The 21,711-nt window shown below is 41.0% G+C and overlaps 1 protein-coding gene across 1 annotated transcript in view; it reads left to right on the top strand.

The window, feature by feature from the left end:
• Positions 1-21,711, top strand: part of igsf9bb (immunoglobulin superfamily, member 9Bb) — a gene marked incomplete at both ends in the record, with an annotated part of 174,790 nt that overhangs the window by 132,802 nt on the left and 20,277 nt on the right. The window contains 5 exons of the mRNA XM_083926342.1: positions 2,754-2,929; positions 3,793-4,019; positions 6,916-7,000; positions 13,718-13,882; positions 16,161-16,206. Of these exons, the coding sequence (XP_083782468.1) occupies positions 2,754-2,929; positions 3,793-4,019; positions 6,916-7,000; positions 13,718-13,882; positions 16,161-16,206 (699 nt within the window). The remainder of the gene's footprint in view (positions 1-2,753; positions 2,930-3,792; positions 4,020-6,915; positions 7,001-13,717; positions 13,883-16,160; positions 16,207-21,711) is intronic.

Raw genomic sequence — 21,711 nt, forward strand, 5'->3', positions numbered from 1 at the left:
CTCTTCACATGCAAAGACTTTAGGTCCTGACACTGACTAGCTGCAGTGCTCACGTGTTACGTGTTACGTGTTTGTATTGCGGTGCTAACGGCACTTTCTTCTTACACTGCTTACATATTGTTCCTGTCTTATCTGTCACTATGTTACTGTTTAGCCTCTTACATATTGATATGGCGAGACATCTAGTTACGCATGTACGACTAGACGTAAAATCCGGTCACATACTCTCAAATTTTGGTCGCAAAATGCCACCATTTGGTCGCAGTCTGGAGCCCAGAAAACACCTCTCATGTCCAAGGCACTTTGTGCTATTGCAACCACATTTGGTGGATATGTGTAGATATGATGTGTGAGGGGCCATGGCACATTTTGTATCGTTTGGCCAACAGGTGGGGCTGTAGCAGAATCATCTAACCATAAAGGAAGGAATCTTTGTGTGTGTGTACAGTATGTATGTATGTATGACTGTCCTTTGCATATCCCAAGAACCACTCGTCCAATCGACTTGCTTGGCAGGTGTATTGCTAAGGAAGCAAGGGACTGTGGTGTCGAGTGTAAAGTAGATTGGTCAAGCTATTCTTGAGAATGATGCAAGCAGCACTAACAGGGCAAAACAATTGGCCTGCTCAGAACGAGCACACCCCGACATCGCTGCAAGCAGCATTACTGGCAGCTTAGCAATCAGCCTGTTGCCAAATGGCACGTGATATGAACAGGCACACCCGAAAAACGGCACTGCACCAGTAATTAATAAACCAGAACCAGTTTATACAGTAGGAGACTGTCAGCTATTTAACTACAGTAAGTGCTCATTTACTGTGAAGGTCTGCAGTTACATTTCTGCAACTCATGCATTTTCAGTGGGCGTATGCTGGTTGTTTTTATAGTCACAACGTCCTCTACAAGAGCTGTGACTCAGTTGAAGATGCAGCAACTAATGTAGTAATTCTTACTTGAATTAAATCAATATTCAATACACGTTATTATGTGTAAAATGCTTTTGTTCAGCTTGGTTCTTGAACTCAGCAGTTAATGCATTCTTTCTTTTAGTAGGAAAAGTGCATTCTATGTTGTAATCAGTGTATTTCACCAATGACCCTGTGAAGTTTTAGCAGGCCTGTCACTGTGATGAGATAATATCTCTGTTGGGCCGATCAACTGGACCCTGCTAGAGAAATGCATTATTGTGTATTGTTAGTCCTCCTCTCTCACTTAAGCTTCCTAATATGCTGTACATCAACATGCTGTAAGTAGATAGTACCTTTTAATTTGATAGTTTTAGGGTATATTGGGATCTTCTGAACCAATCCACAGGATCAACTATCATTAGCCCACCGCTGGTTATTGAAACCAATCATGGTTAATAAAAACACGGATATAACCGCAAAGCAGCACAAATCTAGAAAAGCAGACACCGCTTTAATTAATAATATTCATACAAACATAAGTGGGTGAAGTGAGCAGAGAAGCATTTTCATCACTGGCATTTCTCCCTCAAGTCCTGCTGTAGGTTAGAAAGTGCATTTAAACACACTAAGACTCCATGCATGGGATAATAAGTAGCTTTCCACTTGTGTCCAAAACCTTCCAGATGCAAAGCAACTCAAACAATATTACTATAGAAATACTGCAGCATAACATTCAAAAGATCTGTGAGATAAATGTTCTTAATAAAAAGTGATGCCGTTAAATTGAACTTAAGGCTAAGTATGCAGTGTGCAGCTGGATAAACATCAGATAAGACTGTATCAGCAGATACCTAATATTGAGGGACTCAGTTCTGGACTAAGGGCAAAAAAAACTCTTCCCCTTACAGTATATTGATTAGGGGTCTACACAGAAATATATCATCTCTCTCTCTCTCTCTCTCTATCTCTCTCTCTCTCTCTCTCTCTCTCTATATATATATATATATATATATATATATACATACACACACATGGACATGGGCAAGTTGCAGTTAGAGTGTGTGTGTGTGTGTGTGTGTGTGTGTGTGTGTGTGTGTGTGTGTGTGTGTGTGTGTGTGTGTGTGTGTGTGTGTGTGTGTGTGTGTGTGTGTGTGTGTGTGTGTGTGTGTGTGTGTGTGTGTGTGTGTGTGTGTTAGTGTGTGTTAGTGTGTGTTAGTGTGTGTTAGTGTGTGTGTGTTATTGACACACTTAGTTAAGACTCATCTCCGTTGTCAAATTCTTTGAAATCAACATCACAATGCAGTGAATAAATACATAACTCCTGCTTTTTGCCTTTTTTTGTGTGACAAAAACATTTCCTCCGGCATTAAAATAAACAATGAAGGAAGAGCTTAACTATTACACCAGGTGTTTATAATAGGAGTGCAGCTGTTGCATGTGTACAGTCTTCTGCTTTCTCTGGTGATCACGTGCAGTGATCACTGAATGTATGGCATGGGCAAACAGCAAAGCTGAGCGCAGCATGGCCTTATTATCATCCAGTGAAGATCATGTTGTAAATGAATAATAATGGAAAAAATATTTAATTTTACAATCAAGCAATGCTAGATCAAAAAGGAAAATGTTGCAGGAATGATGTTACATTGTAATGAGCGATGATGATGCAGAGAAAAGACTTAACATTTTACTTTGATTCGACTTTTTCTGAAGACTTAAACATTTTTATATCATCAACATGAAGTTGACATTTACCACAATCTAATACAAAAAAGTGAAAGCACCCCTATTATCCTTTTTTTAAATCTCTCCTGTCTGTCCGCTAACCTCTCATCCTGACTCCTACAGGCTGAAGAGGGAGCACTTAGGTCCACATGACTGGCTTTCCATACCCGTGCCTGGAGGCCACGACTCTGTGGTGGTGCCCGGCTTGGAGCCAGAGACAACATACCAGTTCAGCATCCTGGCCCAAAACAAGCTTGGCACAGGCCCTTTCAGCGAGGTTGTCACTGTGAACACACTAGGTGAGCATACTCACTGCTGCTGGACTGGAACAAGGGGATCCAATAATAAAATGGCTTTGACAGGCATGATACTGACCAGAAAGCCAGAATAATTTATATTTCTCTCTCTTTTTTGGTTGAATCATTTTACATTCTTGGCCTACCATTCCTTACAGCAGTCAGGACATTTATTAAGTATAAATGAAGCTGTCACAAATGATAACTCAAAGATAAGTGACATGCTGAAAATTGGGATAACTATTTAGGCTTCATCACCTTCTAAGTTAGGCAAGAAATAGACATAAAGAAGACAAAGCATCCAGCCAGGGACTGCTGGTTGTCTTTCTCTCCTTTAAAAACCTTTTGACACCATTCATTTGCAAGTCAGATACAATGACACATCTATTAAAGTGTGTGCGTGTGCGTGTGCGCGTGGTTCAGTGAGTATGAAAATGGGAATACACTTTAGAGTTAGGGCTGGGTTCAGAACTTTGATACTTATAGTTGCCTCCATAGTGTAAAAGTATTGAAAAAGGCTTTGTCACTCATACATCATTTCAATACTTAAGGAGCAAATCTCATCTGAGCAGAAAGATGAGTGGATTGTATAACATCAAACAGGAATAATCAGCCAGAATAGTTGTGGATGGACTTTGAGCTATCAAAATAAAATGTTTATGAAAAAGTAAAAGAACCGTGGGAATTGTTTGCATGTGAGAAGCATTAGGGATAACAGCCAAATCACATGTAGTCACAGTCTAGTTCTGTTACATGTAAGTGTCAAAGTGTAGAGGGTTGATTCACTGCTATCGTGCTGGTGGAACTGCTCACTGAATATATATCTGAGTCACTCACACATTATCAACCCTTATGTGCCTTTTCAGTATTTCCTATAAGTACCCCTGAACCATTGGTGCTGCTTACCCCACCACGGTGCCTCACAGCCAATCGCACGCAGCAGGGAGTCCTGCTCACCTGGATCCCACCTGCCAATCATACAGCACCTATCCAGCATTATGTCATGGAGTTTCGCCTGGGGGAACGATGGGAGGTCTTGGACGACAGCATTCCTGCTGGGGAGACGGACTTGCTTGCCCGAGACCTGATCCAGGTAAAAGACAGGACACGGAGTGTAGACTTTACACACACTATTGTAGAAGACCTATATTTTTACATTCAAGGCTTGGGTTGAATATACTGTAGCTTTTCAATTTTGCCGAATTAAAGTTATCCACCCCTGGAGAGAGGGAAATATTTGTATATCCAACTATCACCTGATGATTCTTTTTTTCACATATAAGCCCCAGACAATGTCAGGCGAATCAGGTCCAGAGAGAGTACTGACTTTCTCTTTTACACATGCAGCACACAACAGAAGATAGTCCGTGTCAGATGCGTTCCCATTTCCTGAGATACTCTTTGGTTTAGGTGAGCGAAAGCGCCTGGGTAGAGCATGCAGGATGGAAGAAGATCCTGAACCTTCTTGTGTCTCCAGTCAGACATTTTCATTTCAGCCCCAGTTTTATTGCTTTGTCCATTCTGATTATGCACCAAACTATCTTAACACTCATTACATCTGTTGTAGAAATGTGGGCAATGTGAATCCAGCAAAAGAATGTATATTGGGGCAAGCAGCGTGCACTTCCTAAAACCTCCACCAAACAAAAGTAAGCAGATTTCAAATTCAAGATTTGACTATTGATTAGCTATTGAATGATCTATTATCAAGTCAACATGCTGGCTAACCAAGCTGTTTGGTTAGTAAACTATTCATCTGCAGTTATATCATATACAGTATATGTTACTTATCGTTTTAATACTTTCATACAGTAGATATGATTCTACTTCAACAGAAGCCGATATTACAAAGATGTCCTGAATGGTTCAGGTTGATTTGAGGAGGATAAACAGCCTTCAGCCTGTCAATGTTGATCAGAGCTGCTGCAACACAGATCACTTTGTGGACATGACTAGATTTTCCAGGTGTGCTGAATTAAGTCCCGCCTCTTCTGCTACGTAGACAAAATGGCTCAATCCACACTCAATGGTTTGCCGTCTTTTAGTGTGCGACTGGATAAATGTAGTACACTGCATTTTACCGACTTCCGGTGTGAATGCACTTCCACCCTCAAAAAAGCCAGTTTGAGGGTGGAAGTGCGCAATTTGGTACCCAGCATTGGATATGAGGTACCAGAGGCTCGCCTGCAGTTACGTTTTACTGCCAATGGGACCATTAGAAACAATTATATCAAATCTTACAGATTACAACTTAAATATCTGTTTATTTATCATAAGCATTATCTTTTATATTAGATACAGTTCATATGACTGATCTGATCTGATATTTATATTGTCATATCCAAAATTTTCTTATATTGTACCGATAATTTAAGTGCTTTCACTTCATACAGTCATTATCGGAGGCTTCAGAAATCATTTGGTTTCAATTAAATGTGACTCCATTTAGTTTCTTCCTGTTGGCTCATTCCCATGTGTATTGATCCAACAGTTTGCCCCTGAAGCTGTACGAGTAAAAAATGACAGGTCGGCTTTGTTTCACAGTACAGAAAAAAGGTTTTGTTATACCTGAACAAAACTCAAAACTAAGGCTGTGTTCAAACTGTAGGCAAACTTGATTCGTTTTTCAAATTGTGCTGTTCATGCATTAAGTTACCCAGATCAGATTCGGCATACATATTAATGTGCTGCTATATCCACTTTGGTTGTCATAGTCACAAAGCAGGTGTGCAAACGCTGCCCAGGCTCACTTTCTGACCATCTCTGTTTTATACTCCATGGTATTCCTTGTTCTCACTCTTATGAATTGTGTGCCTAACGTAAAGAACACACACATGCTTTTATTTCTGTTTGCTTGTACCAAGCTAGAAGAGAGAATAGTAACTGAAACATGGTGATAGATACAATGTAATACACTATCAATACAAATTATGTATACAACATGCTTTTTAAGAGGATAATCCATATTTATTTTGACCTTGTGATTTATTTAGCAGGGACAATGGATGGGCATTGTCCGGGAGATAGCTACTTAGCAACATCCATGCATACATATGTAAATATGATGGTGGTGATTGTGCTGGTGTGATGTTTGGTATAACACACTTTTTAGGGACAGCTTGGAGTTAGTAGACCTGGGGCCGTATTCACAATACCTCTTAAGGCTAAGAGTAGGTCCTAACTTGCTGATTTAGGAGTACCTTTTATAATAAGGGGCATTTCACTTCTAATTTTAGCACTCCATACTTTTTATGATAAGTGTAATTCACAAAACATTTTAGCGCTTAAAATAGCTCCTAAATCTATAAAACCGTACTGAGTCTTAGTGACTCAGGATTCCTCGAGAGCACTCGTACGTTTTTATTAAAATGCTTTGTGAATTACACTTAAAAAGTTAGAAATTCTAAAATTAGGAGTGAAACGCCCTTTATACCTAAGAGTTACTCCTAAATCAGCAAGTTAGCACCTACTCTTAGCCTTAAGATGTTTTGAGAATATGGCCCCTGGAGCAGGTGGAGTCAGGCTGGTGAGGAAAAGTGGAAACAGGTGAGCAGGTGAATTAGAGAGTCATGTGACTTGGATAGGAGCGGGATTTAAAAGCACGACTGAGACACTTCCTGCCTGGGAAATGCTCCACACCTAGTTTATAATACAGGCTTTCTGTCAAAAATTTCAAGTGTCAAGTCCAATCGAAGATAACCCTGATGACATCAGTATCATCACTGTGAAATCAGAAGTGTGCTTTCGTCAGATTTTTTCATTAGCTGAGCGGAATGTGTTTGGTAAACGGATCCTTGTGTGTAAAATTAGTGGAGTGCCGTTTAAGTAAAACACTTGAAACATGTTTTTAGTTAAACATTAAATAGTAACCGTCAGGCCTGGCTGCTCTCTGGAGACGTGCAGAGAATCCTACAGCCTGATGGAACCTCGCTGACACCAGACATGAATTAACCTTCTGAATGTAGATCTCTCTGTTCCCCTGCTCCTAGGAGGCTTGGTACGAGTTCCGTGTCATGGCCACCATGGATGACATGATCAGCGAGCCTAGTAATGTAGTAGGAGTGTCCAGCACAGGTGAGCCCTCCTATCTCATAATGCATTATAATTTCATCTGTGGTTATATTGTTAACACAATCTGAAAATAGAAGTACAATTATCATATGTGTGAACCCTACATAACATACTATACAGTATATGTATGTAAAATGAATGAGAGACTGAGGCCCAGTCCACATGTACAGTTATTTTTAACAATGCAGCTTTTTCTTTGCGTTTTGGCCTCTTGGCCACCACATGCAAACTGCATTTAAGGTCACTGAAATAGACCATTTGCAAAACTGAACTTTCGATTGGCCGTTAGAGTACTGATCCGATACCAATGAGTAAAAAACAAACATAAATATTATTTTATAACAGCTGTATATTACTGACCCTGTATGGATGTGATATATGTGATATGATTGCCATCATTGCTGTATGATCTTTTTAAAACATGAACAAATAAATGCAGAGATTAATGTAGTTCAGTCAGCCATAATGGAAAAAATAAATGACTATTAAAAGTTTAAATAGTAACAGTATAAAACAGTAGTGCAAAAGCAGCTGAAATTGGCAACACTTCTGTCAACTTTCCAAACTGAACCTTGCATACTATACATATCGTTGTTTCACTGGTGGAATTTTTCTGTGTAAAATATTGCAAAACTGATGACATTTTGCTAGCATTAGCTCTGACTAATGTTACACTCTAGCAGACCAAACCGGAAATCAATTGTTCTTCTAATGAAGGTGGTTGCCATTGTCAGTACAGCGCAACATGTTGGCGACAGCAGTGAAAAAGAATTGATTTCCACGAAAACGTTTATTTACCCAGATGTAGGGATGCTCGATATTGGCTTTTCTGCCGATATCCGATATTCCGATATTGTCCAACCCTTAATTTCCGATACCGATATCACCCGATACCAATATATGCAGCCTTTTTACACCAAAATTCATCACATATCACCTATTATGGAATTAACACATTATGCCTAATTCTATTGTGATGCCCCACTGGATGCAAACATATATGCAACATGGCTTTTCAAATGTAAACACAGTCTGTACAAAATAAGTTATTGAAAAAAGTGCCATTCACTTATTTGTTTGTGTTTTTAGAGAGAATATTTTGCCTCAAACAAAATTACAGACAACATCACAACAAGGAAGATGCATAGCTTCAGTCCAGAGTAGTAATCAAACTTAGTTTTCTTTTTCCAGACTGAGTAACGACAGAGCCGTAACTTGGCAAATAATACAATCAATAAATTAGCAGTTAAGCTCAACATGCTAACCTGTATTGGATCTAACGGATACAGCACCAGAAATTAGCTTCTCGACGTGACAGTAAACAATGCTGTACAATTCGGGTAAGCACTGGTCTGAGAAACACTTGCGCCTGGGCACGAGATAACGGGGCTCGAGGAACTCCACACGTTTGGTGAATCCGGCATCTTGAACGATAGAAAAAGTTTTTTTCTCGGTGTCGGCTGTTGCTTCTTTTCATCACTTTGCTGCACAGATGTAGCGTATAACTCCGCATGATTCTTCTTGAGGTGGGTGATCAAATGTGATGTATTAAAGGAAGACGCCTTGTTTCCTCCTCTCATAACCAAAACGCCTTGCAGTCATTGCAAAGCGCACATATACTGTTAGGAGGTGACACTTGGAAATACTTTCAAACCACAGACATCTCATGCACCGGGCGAGCAAGCTTGTTAGCCACGGTTAGCAACCTACGAGTGAAGCGTGTTGTTGTTGTTATACGTCATCAAGCACGCGCCTGTAAACGGCCCGTGTTGCATTCAGGTACACTCGGAAATGCTGAAGCCTACAGAACTAACATCGGTTGTAAAAAACCCGATACCGATAATTCCCGATATTACATTTTTAACTCAATATCGGCCGATAATATCGGTGGGCCGATATTATCGGACATCCCTACCCAGATGAAATTACTTTAAAGTTGTTTTTTTTATTTAGCAAAACATGCAACGACTTGCATACTCGCCAAACGCGATCCAGCATTTAACGCAGTATCTGAGACATCTCTGATACCGGTATCGGTATTGGAACAACTCTAACTGATGCATGCAGGTAGCCTTTTGGAAATGGCTTTTTTTCCAGGCTTCTGATTGTCCAGCATCTAGTTCTCCTTCTTTGTATGATTGGCCAATGTGGCTTTAGGGTTAGGTTTATATCATAGTCTATTGGTCTGGCATCATCTTGACAGTGCTTCAAGAACGAATGCTTTTTTAGAACGAAGGAGGTAAAAACCCAGTTTTCAAAAATACCTGTGTACGTGTGGACTAGGCCTGAGAGAAGAAAGTGCAGGTCCTCTTGAAACTCGGCTCACCGCCCTGAATTCAAAGGAGATTTGCTTGTCAATGCTGGGATTCAACCCAACAACCTATGGCAGCAACCTGCATCTCTAACCTCAGGCAGTCTTCCCAGCTCTGAACTGAGGAGGGGCTGTAGATGTATTGCACACGCAGCAACTCCAACTTTACATTTTGCCCACTCAGCACTATTTAATTTAAGCTTTCTTTACAGGCACACTCCTTTGTACCGTCCTGAAAAGTATGACATCATCGTTCTGCTTGTCTCCCATGGATGCATCAGGCTGCTTTGTGCTAAAAAAAGATTCATTAAAGCCTGTCTTTTCTTGGTCGCAATACTGAAAGTCTGTTTTAAATCTGAAATGAAACTTCTTCAAGATGTGATGTCACTCCCCTTCAGAGGTCACTGGGTACACATCATTTGGAAAGAGCAGCTGTTTGTAGCATTTATAGACAGGATATGATCAGAAACCCCAGTATCTGTGGAAGTACTCTGCTGCCCCCTGTTGGTTACGGTGTAGAGAGATTCTATGTGGTGATCAAAGGCTCTTGCTCTGTTAATCTGGCATAGATACGACTGCTTTTTCTGTATATATTGTCAGTCATCATCATCTCAAAATATGATATGGATACGCCCTGTCCTCCAAATGATGACAAAGGTGTATTTAGCTGATCAGTAGTCATTTCAAGTACCAGCGTTGCTGGAGGTACAATACTTTGCATTTTGCTGTATCATGCTTCATCGCAGCACATAAACCACACAAGTTCACAACAAAGTTGACACATTATCGCCCCCTGGTCCTCACTAGGTGATTCATTAGCATGTAGGCCACTAAAACAACTTTAGTATTAATAACTTAAAGTTCTTAAAGTCAGTAGCTCTTTAGCAGGATATAAAGTAGCTATACATCACATCATCCTCTCAAGTACACTCCCTGGGTTTTCATTATCGTAAGGATATTGTTGATGCATAACTGCCAGTTGTGTTCATTGTGACTTTGATGCATCTCTGAATGTAACAAGAGTGCAGCCAATCATGTTGGAGAGTGAATAAGCTAATCCTTGGACAGAATACAGAATAACAGTCACAATATGAGATTGCCAGAGACAATATCACAGTTTCCAAGTTTTCATGATTATTAATGGGGAATTTATTTTTCAGCACTATGGAAGAAAAAAGTCACACATTCTTTTGGCCTTGCACATAAAACATGTGAGCCAAATTTATATACTGAAAATATAGGAAAAAGGATTCAGCGCATCCTCATAGAACTGGACTTACATACCTCTAACTACCACATATCCTAAAAAGATTCAGAAAGTTAACAGTAACATGTTGTGAACTCCTCCAGCCCAGTTTAAACTGGCTTGGTCCAGTATATTCAAAAATATTCAAGTGTTGGACCCTTTGCAGTCACTTTTTGACAGCACACTTTACAAACTGATTATCCATCTCTTACAACAATTCCCTGGTCATTTTGGAGATATCCACAATGCTCCCATGGTGCTGATTTAAGGTGCTTTTTTGTCAGATATATGGCTGAAATGTCAGTTCCCTCTAACATTTTTACAGCTCTTTTCACGCTACAGGTTAGTGGTACAACAAACTGGCGCACACACGCTTGTTTCGTGACTTGCAAACAGGAGATTTCACAGCACACACACAAACAATGTGACTTACGAGATTGGTTTCACAGACCTGGGAAAGACCTGGTAATCCCAAGCGGGAAGTGCGGGTGAACTGGGATTTTGTGGCAGAGGCCCCCGTCGGAGAGATCTTCAACTCACACCTCTGGCAGAGCTTTTTTTGGACTCCCTGTGGATGTTGGGAGCATTAAACCTCAGTGAGCAACGTTAAAAAGTTTCCATTCCTGAAGCTGCGGCGGTGAGCTCAAGGTCTTAGGTGCTTCAAGGGGCGGTAACCCTCTAACTCTGTGGTGGACACTGATGGTCAGGGAAGCTGTCTGACTGAATGAGGAGTCACAAACGGGTACAAGCATACATGGATTTTCTCATGAGGATGGCTGGCGACTTCCTTAGAGATAGGTTGGGAAGCTCAGTCATCCATGAAGAACTCGGAGTAGAGCCGCTGCTCCTTTGGCATAGAAAAGAGCCAGTTGAGGTGGTTCAGGCATCTAGTAAGGATGGCGCCTTCCTAGGGAGGTTTTCCAGGCACGTCCAGCTGGGAGGAGGCCTCGGGGAAGAGCCAGGACCAGGTGGAGAGATTATATCTCCACACTGGCCTGGGAACGCCTCAGGATCCCCCAGTTAGAGCTGGTTAATGTGGCCTGGGGAAGGGAAGTTTGGGGTCCCCTGCTAAAGCTGCTGCCCCCGCGACCCGACCCTGGATAAGCGGATGAAGATGATTGGTTTTCACAGAGCGAAATGAAGCAATTAGTTCACCATAGATATAATTATATATAACTTTAAAATTTGTGATAAATAGAAAATAGACATGTCCATGTAATACTCACTGTAGTATCTAAGCAAACCTGTCTGAGTTGCTAATGTCTCTCTTTTAATCTTCTGAAGGGAGAAGCATTTTAACTACTGGTGTCCTCTGGTGTTATTTAGAATAATGTTTAGGCAGAGGATTTGTATTAGTTGTTATAGGAGAACAGTATCGTGTGTTCCCTTAAACTCCCCCTCCACTCACTTTTTTTGTTTCGCTTCTAGTTCCTTCACTGTGTTTAAATGATGGATGTACAGAGTTTATCTTTACATCCACCTGCTGAAGGAGAGAAGTTTCTCTGAGCTCACCTTAAATCTCAGTTTACCTGGACGTACCAGCATAAATGTGCATGAGCGTGAGAATTATCAGTGGTGGAAATACTCAGATCTTTCACTGAAGTAAAACTAACAAACTTAATCTGGTACAAACAAAACTCCTGCATAAAAATCATACTTAAATAAATGTAGATCATTTTTAGTACCAAAATATACTTGGAGTACTGCAAGTAAAAGTATTCATTATGCAGAATTTATTTATATTATGATGATAATAATAATTGATGAATTAATGTTTAGTTAGTTTACATACTGCTGGGTAGCTTGTGAATTTCCCTCCTGGGATCAATAAAGTCTTATCTCAACCTTTAATTACTATTATCATATTATATTATCAGATATACGTAGTAGTGTAGAATATTTCCTTCTGAAATGTAGTGTAGTAGAAGTGTGAAGTAGTATAAAATGGAAGTACGCCTTCCCTTCTTCAGGTGCCCTTACTCAGGCCGTCTTTGAACAAGAACCTTCATGTTGATTTCAACTTTCATGACTCCCTCTTGCACGGTTGTGATGCTATTGTTAATTCTGGTCAGGGACGTAAAGGGCGGGAGCCTACCCCCCTACTTCCGACTGTAAATACTCAAAACCTACTCTGTGGTAGTTCAAACTAAATGTCACTTTTCACCACTGCTGAGAATTGACTTTTCAGCGTATAGCCATCTTGTCTCTCCAGCAGTTCAACTTTTTAAATGAAAAATATTTGCATATTTGCATCTTTGCATCTTTGATTCTGGACTTGTTAAGTGAAGTGAAGTGAAGTGAAGCAGAATAGTCGATAGAAGATTTTCTATTTTGTAGACACAATAATTTATTCCAAGCACAGTAATGTTTTTAAAACATGTCCAGAGGGAATCTCTAACAATAATCTCAGTATTTATATGCCAAAACAACCTCACCTAAGAAACCAGGCAGTACAGTGTACAAGTAGCCTCCGCAGCTTTTTAAACTGTAAGGTCTGCTTGCAGATAGTTTTGAGGGAAAAGTTTACATTCTGCAATGTCATCATGGCATATACCTTGCAGAAAATCTCATTTTGAGCAAGCAGTAGTAAAGGTCGGCCCATGCATATTTGAATCTCATTGGATATGGCTGGACTTCTCCTTCCGTAGGCCTCTCAAAGGCTCATTTGCAGCACCTAAAAAGTATCGCATGAGCCGTCTTCTTGTTAGGGAGGGTGGCAAAAAGCAAAGGAGCTTATATGCATATGCCCCAAATCACATCCTGATTCAGTTTCTCTTACTGTTTAGTTAAATACTGTAGCTGCCTACTCAGAGCACAGTGTGTTCTTGCAGGGGAAGGCATGCTCTTTTTCAGTGGACTCACATCTTCATGGTAATCTCACAGTAAATATCACAACACAATTTCTGAGCCAGAAAATCAATGTTGACATGTGCAATAATCTTGAGCAGTGCCATATCAGACGTCTAGTGAATAAGTACAGTTTTACATGTGTCTCTTTATTCTGTTTGGTATGCTCCTCCACATTTCCTCCACCTCTGCGTAGGTCACATCTGACCAACTGCAAACTCTCATGTCTGTCTTTTTTTACATCCTTTTCATTTTGCTGCTACTCTTTGAATTCAGCCAGCTTTAAATCCCTGATTCTTCCCTCCTCACCCCACAGACTTCTTTCCTCCTCCAGAGATGGTGGAGGAACGTGGACTGGCACGGCCTGTGGTGGCCGGCATTGTGGCCACCATCTGTTTCCTGGCAGCAGCTGTCCTGTTCAGTACGATGGCTGCCTGCTTCGTCAACAAGCAGCGCAGGAGGAAGCTGAAGAGGAAGAGAGGTGAGGGGAATTGTCTCTACAATCTCTAAGGGTGCACTCACACTGTCCGTCCGTACCGCGCCCCGTGCTTTAGGGTACTTGTCCCCCCCTCCCTCTCCCCCCGCGGCCCAGGCCAGTTTGTACTCACACTACCTGGGCCTCTGCGAATGCTTCTTGCTGCCTATACGTCATCACGCCGTAACACGTCACACGCATCGATGACGTCATGGCGATGCGTCGCTTTGTTTACAAATCTTTCCATAGACCTCAGAGTTTTTGTGCGTCTTGTCGACTGTTTTGAATATTTTCATCGACCAAATCTGCAGTAAACACTCCACCTCCACATCACACCAACGTGAACCTTTCGCCGCCATTGTTTTAGATGTCCGCGCATGGTCCGTCTTTTTTTTTTTTTTTTTCAACAGGCGCACATAAAATGACGGCTCATACACGTACGCACGCTCGTGCTCGTACACGTGCAAACGTGCTTTACAAAAGCCCACCTCTCCCAAACAGTCCGTGGCCGGCAACCGGGCTGCAGCTAGGCGCGGTTTGGTTGCACTCACACTGGTCAAACGAACTAGACTTTACCCGTAAAACCTGTTTGGGCACGGTACGGATACACAGTGTGAGTGTGCCCTAAGCCATTTTTTTTAGTCTTTTTATTTTAAGATATCCCAACGAATTAGATGAGAACATTTTTCATGTTGCACAGTATACATTTATGTATACAGTTAATAATTTACTGATATATTTACTATGTAAAACACAACTGACCACACATTACCTTTCTTTTATTTACCAGATTTATGTACTTGAGCTGCTTTATCTGATTTTGTCCTCTCAACTTTAACTACATGTTCAAACAGGAAACATCAATTTAATTGTTTGAGTTAGAATGTTAAGTAAAAGTGGCTTACCAGCCATGGTTATAGTCAGTCATTATATTTTATGGTTTTTGTTAAAGTGTCTTTTGCATTTGTTTCAAACTCTGCTCCAGGCTCAGCAGCAGCAATACTGATGCCCTCTTCTCTTTTAAACCTTTTATGTAAATGTCTTGGATCAGTGTTGTTTATCATGAATACCAAAAAGACATTTCCTCATTATAAATATGGGGTGTGGGGACTTTGAGGCCTGCTTGAAACTGAAATGTATCACTGAATGTGAAAACAGTTAATGTGCCTCCGTCTTTTGACCTCGCCTGCATTAACACAGCATCTAACTGCTTTATTGTTTTACTCATCACTCTTGTATTTGATTATTTCTGAAACGACAGACAAACAACTCTGCTGTAATTATCATACAAACATACTTCAAATGTACATTTATATAGATCACAAGGCACACGTTTACATATGATTGTGTATATAAATAATCATGTACAAGACCAATATCAAGGTACACCTGGTCAGCTCCCGAGGCACACAGTTTGAGAGCCACTGAGATAATAATAATAATAATAATAATAATAATAATAATAATAATAATGACTTTATTTTGGATGTACAGTAAAACTATACAGGGCTTAGAGTTCGCAGGCACCATGCCTGATTACAGGCATATTACTTAATTCAATATAATGTAAACATTTCCTCCTCAACAGCTTTTCAGGCTCACAAATTGTTTCCTGCTTTAACCCCTGAAGATAGTAATACATATACCGTATAATTCATATAAAATAAGATTTTAGCAACATTCACCTGTAGTATACAAATAGGAGCACCAATGTCTCCACAGCTAAGGTCAGTGTGGGCTAGTGTGACCAGCACTACACCGTCTTGGTAGTTCCAGAAGCAGCCTCATGCCATCATTATAAGCCACATTTAGTCTCTGCATGATGCTTTTCTGTAAGAAGGGCAGGGTAAATAAAGCTACCTTCACATTAACAGAACACATGCTAAATTTACGTGCAAGCACATTAGCTTCAGCATATTAGCTTCAGCATATATCTGACACTGTCTGTTGATGTCTTTGTTACATTTTTTATCTTTATAATGATAAATCCTTAACAATATGACGGCTGAGATATTTAATATCATCACACAATTTAAGGGCAGTACCAGATAAACATTATTTGAGAAATACAAATTTTCGGTCTTTACTACAACAATCATAATATTTCTTTTATGTGCATTATATTCAATATCAAAATCCATACCATATTGAGAACAAACCTTCAAAAGTTATTAAAAACCAGCACTAAATGGGCAAAAGATTACCAAATCATCTGCTTACATAAGATACTTAAAAAATGATCTTAGATGGTCTTAATGCTCTTTTCTGTCTTTCTCCCTTCCAGACCCCCCTCTTTCCATAACCCACTGCAGAAAAAGCATGGAAACTCCGTAAGTGACCCCTACATGACACACAACACTGCTATACTGCACAGTACCCTACAACAAACACATCACATTAAGAATACAGTTTGCTAACTGCTCTAAAGACATTTTATTATCTGAGTCTCACAGCGTAGGTGGGATGAGAGAATATTTCTACAGCATTCGTTTTTATTGAGGTTTTCAGGTTTTTCAAAGAAGAAATCTGCTAAACCTGCCTGTGTGGCTCTAATGTTATTATAACAACACACTTGGGGAGGATTTTCCTCTCCGCCAGGACTCCTTCTTGTTGTAAGTCTTCCCGCATCAGTTTGAAGTAATTGTTTTGCAATGTGCAGTTGTGACAAAAACAGGAATTGATCAGCTTGGAGGCATACGTGTAAGAAACGTTGCCCTTATAAGTTGTCATCAAAGAATGGGGAAGCAATTTGTGATGACACCTCGGATGCCAGTCTGAGCATAAATCCCTGATGCCGTATCAGAACTAGCTCTCATCTCTCTCGACGCCGAGGTCATTAAATGAGGAAGGCTGGTCTATGAAAGACGGACACTATCAAAAGGAAGTTTGCCAGTTAAGTAATGGACAAAAGACCTCTCTCTCTCTGTTTCCGGGGAGACATGCTTTGTCGCCCATGGGGAAGCCTTCTCACAACACCCATGACATTTATGACAAGCAGCAACTCGCCAAAACCCATGACACTTTTATGGCTCTGATCACAGCTCATAAGACCTCTAAACTGATAAGATGGAAAAGAAACTCACATTTTTAAAGGATATAAATATATATATATATATATATATCTTTAAAAACATATATTATTTGTTCTTGAAGAAAACTATTATAGGAAGTGTAAACTGTGATAATGTGTATTTCATTGATCTGTGAAGTATTTGGTGTTGTTTGAAATGACTCTGGTTTTAATATGACAAAAGTTAGGAAAGTTACAGAAATGTTGTGATATTAAACAGTACCATGAGTACTGACATTAAGAAATCAACTAAGAAGAAGTTTTTAAGATCATCCCAGTCTGTATACATGTCTCGTACGATCATACTGTATATTATCATATAAGATGTTATTTTAACACATTATCAAGATATATTAAGTCACTATCCACAAATGATTATTTTAACATATGAATATGTTATTGTTGATGTTTTTGCCACTGACAACATTTCCTCAGGATCATTAACTTAGAGAAAAGTTAACTTTATGTGTTTGTTCACTGCTCGATTTATATATATTTAGGCTGGTGCTATAGGTCATGTGAGAAAGGATCTTTCCGTTAACAACAAAGGACTCCATTTCCCCCCACTTTAAGCGGAAGGGTGAATGCAGCTCATTGTCTCAATCTACCGTGGACCGTGAATTTAAAGAGCACACACACACTGGCCCTCATTTATAAAACGAACCTACGGCAGAAAAACGTGCGTACGACCATTTCCACGCAAACTTCGTCATTTATCAATTTGGACGTGAGCTGGAGCTACGATCAAATCTCACGTCAGGTCTGAGATCGTGTACGCAAATTTGAGCCAGTGGATTTGCGGTGCTGGAAATAATGAACAAACCTCAGCTGTCATTAAGCATGAGCAGTCACATATTAAGAACAGATCAAAACGGATTCTTAAAACGAATTTAAAAAAAAAAAAAAAAATTGAAATGCCCACATTTTTACTGATACCACTTTTTAAGAAGTTAAACAATATGATGGGCTTAATAGCCTAAGATGACAACTAATTATTACACATTAAAATCTAAAATGATCATTAATACAAGCAGAAATGTGTGTTTGCAAATTCACTCATGGCAAAATTGTGTAATTGTTTTTTTTTCTCGATGGGTGTGAAATAGCTGAAACAAAAATTGAAAGCACCCGTTGAGATAACCATTGTTCAACAGTGGAACGATGGTTAGCCAGATGTGGTTGGCCAGATGTTTACTCATTCCCCTATTTAAAAAGATGCTTTAACAGTTATCAAATCTTAACGATGGCAGACCTGCTTGTTTTGGAGGAACACTACGCGCGTGTCAGACGTTAGCGTGTTGTCAGAGACCGCAGGGATCTCTTCATGGAGAGTGATGCTTGGCTGATAAGTCGCTTTCGGCTCCCAAGGCATGTGCTTATTGATTTATGCAATAATTTAGATGCTCGTTTGAGGAGGGAAACCAGGCGGTCAAATGCCTTACCTGCTCCAGTTCAGGTACTTGCCACGCTGGGGTTTTTGGCCACCGGGACCTTCAAGCGGGAGAACGGGGACAGGGCTGGGGTCTCCCAGCCAACCATCAGCAGGACGATGCCAGCAGTGTTGGCTGCAATAAAGTCTCTCTCCCGAACGTACATTCGGTTCCCATACAATAATGCCCAGCAATCTGTGATTAAATGGCAATTTCATGAGATTGCTGGGTTTCCAAATGTGGTTGGAGCAATTGATTGTACTCATGTGCGTCTGAAGGCACCACCCATGAATGATTACGCATCCATCAATCGCAAAAACTACCACTCGATAAATGTACAGGTGATTTGTGATGCCAAGCTATCGCTTTTAAACGTGGTGGCCAGGGGGTACACACGATTCTTTTATACTTCAAAACAGCTGTGTTGGTGCACGGCTGCAGGAAGGCGCACTGCAGAGCCAAAGTCATCTCCTCGGTTCGTGGCTACCCTCGATAAATTGCATTAAATCAAACAAGGTATCAGATGATGAACATTTTGGTATGGTTCTTCTAGGTGACAAAGGTTATCCCCTAACGGAATACCTAATAACCCCGCTGGCAAACCCCGCTACAGAGCAGGAGCGCAGGTTCAGCAGTGCGCACACAGGTCACAGTGGACCGCTGCTTCGGGTTGACTGCCTCCGTTATTCTTTTCCATACAGCGTTTTTATGGGCCCCTTTTATTCCACTCTTAAGACTGCCAAAAAGCACATCTTTATTTTGCTCCATCTTGGATGTCAGGATGCCGATCTGTGTGTCGGAAAAGTTTCTTTTCTAACCAGTGTTCCTTCTCTCCATGTTTGACCTCAGTGGGCGAGGCCTCCGAACCAGGAATATTTAGGGGCGTAACATGTTAATGACGATCAAATTCAGCCGCCGCATTTATCAAGGCCCGCTCATTCGTACGCTGAGATTGGTCAGATACGAATGTTTCATAAATCACACGTGGGTCCTGCCATGCGACCAATTCGGCGCTCAGATCTGCGCTCGTTTTCACGCAAGATTGATGAATGAGGGCCACTGTGTCTCTGTCTTAGGCCCTGGCCACACGATCGAAAACAACCTTTTTTTCCCCCTCCGTTCTTAAAGTTTTCCGTCCACACGGACTCGGCTCTAGAAATATCTGCGTCCACGTGAAACCAGCTGAAAACGCTGTAATACAAATGCCAGGCCTGGGTGTGGCGCTGTAACTGCCACAGAAATACACCAACAAGGAGAAGAAGAGATGGAGCTCCGCTGTTGTGTAGAATCATAATACAAACACAAACGCCGTCACAGGCGTTTGTGTTTGTATTTATAATATTTATTTATAAAAAGCTACTAGTGACCAATTTTGCTCTTTATTCAGAGCATCAGGGAAAAGGGAGAAATCTGTGGTCGGCCTAATTAATTCCCATGCATGTGGCTCAGAGTACAGTTCAGTCTGTGGGTCTGTGTCTCTCCACGCAGCAGCACTGTTTTTGCCTTGAGACGTCTTGGTGCCCTCAGCTGGCTAATTTACTTCACATGGTTTTTGCTGTTTGATCTTTTTCCTCTGTGACTTCAAGGGTTAAATACTGTTATTGTTTGGGAAGAGACCTCGGAAGCTCAGTTTAGCTGTAAGCTAAGAAGTTATTGGGTTCTTTTTGTTGTTTTGTTCTGTTTTGGGTGTAGTATTTATTTATTTTTCCTTCCTCCCCACTCTCTTCCTCCACTACTACAGATTACGTTAAGGTCATGCAGTGTCATTCTGAGTTATTATCATTGTTCCTATGGCTAATGCTGTAAAGACAGGTACTGGAGTGCGTCTGATTTCCTGGAATACTAAGGGAATGAACAAAGCGATCAACATCGTTAAGGTCTTGACACAGTTACAACACCTTAAGGGGGATGTGATGTTTCTGCAGGAAACACATCTCAAAACACCTCATGTATTAAGAGGGCGTGGATGAGCCAGCCATTCCACTCGAAATTTACAAATAGAGTTAGAGGGGCAGCTATCATAATTCATAACAAGGTCCTGTTTGAGCCAACAAATGTAATCCTAGATACTGACGGCCGCTATGTCATAGTTTCGGGCACACTCCAGAATACACCAGTGGTCTCAGTTTCGGTTTATGCGCCCATCTGGGACGATGAACAGTTTTTTACCAGGCTGTATTTAAAAATCCCAAACGCTGACAGTCATCGCATTATCATGGGAGGAGACTACAACTTGGTGCAGGATGTGACTCTTGCCTCACTTCAAGTCTTTTTCAGATTTTTACACCGCATTATAACAGGTAATACAAATAACCTGACGGTCGAGGGAAAAACAGGAACGAGGAGATGACGGAAGATCAGGGAGACGGACGAGGAAACAGGAACACGGGAAACTAAGGAGACGAAGAAGACAAACACGATTAGATATACTTAGCGACGGGGAGCATGATAACCACAAACAAAAAAGGAATGCCAATCCGGGGGGAATAGTTTACCAATGAAGGAATACAACGGCCCAGCGCTGCATGCCCGTCAGCTCAGGGTATAAGTAGTTATCCAGGTTATTAGTGTAACAGGCTGCAGCTTGGGGGAAACGCCTACCGGACCTATACCACAGAAACAAGAGGGACACACACATGCAGGGAAACACAGACAGAGGGAGAAAAGCTCACACAAAAGGATGAGAGGAGGATACTGACAGAACCGAGTCTTGACAATATACATCTGAATGCAGCCCAATTACTGCAAAACAGGAAATCCCCTGGTCCCGATGGTTTTACAGACAAGTTCTTTAAGGAAGGGGGGGGGGGGACCCGTGATCCTGGAGGCCCACTGTCCTGCATGTTTTTAGGTTTCTCCCTGCTCTGACACCTCTACACCTGAGTCTAACTATTATTAAACCCCTGACAAGCTTCAGCTGCTTGATAACGAGCAAAGCATTAGAATCACGTGTGTTAGAGCAGGGAGAAACCTAAAACATGCAAGACGGTGGCTCTCCAGGAGCAGGGTTATGCTATTAGCCCCCATCCTCGTGAGAATGTTCAATGACTCCTTTACTGAAGGCAGACTGCCAGCAACATTTTATGAGGCATCTGTTTCATTGCTCTTGAAGAAAGACAGGGATCCTACTTCATCTGGCAGCTACAGACCGGTCTCACTTTTAAACATAGATTGTAAGATCCTTGCTAAGGTCCTCACCCTCCGCCTCCAAAGAGTGATGTCATCAATAATTTCACTAGACCAGACAGGCTTCACATTAGGCAGACATCCATTCTTCAATACTAGAAGTCTGCTCAACATCATTTTCTCACATGGATCGGACTCTCCCGAGGTCA

The sequence above is a fragment of the Echiichthys vipera genome (genome assembly GCF_963691815.1).
Source record: "Echiichthys vipera genome assembly, chromosome: 14".
Taxonomy (NCBI): domain Eukaryota; kingdom Metazoa; phylum Chordata; class Actinopteri; order Perciformes; family Trachinidae; genus Echiichthys; species Echiichthys vipera.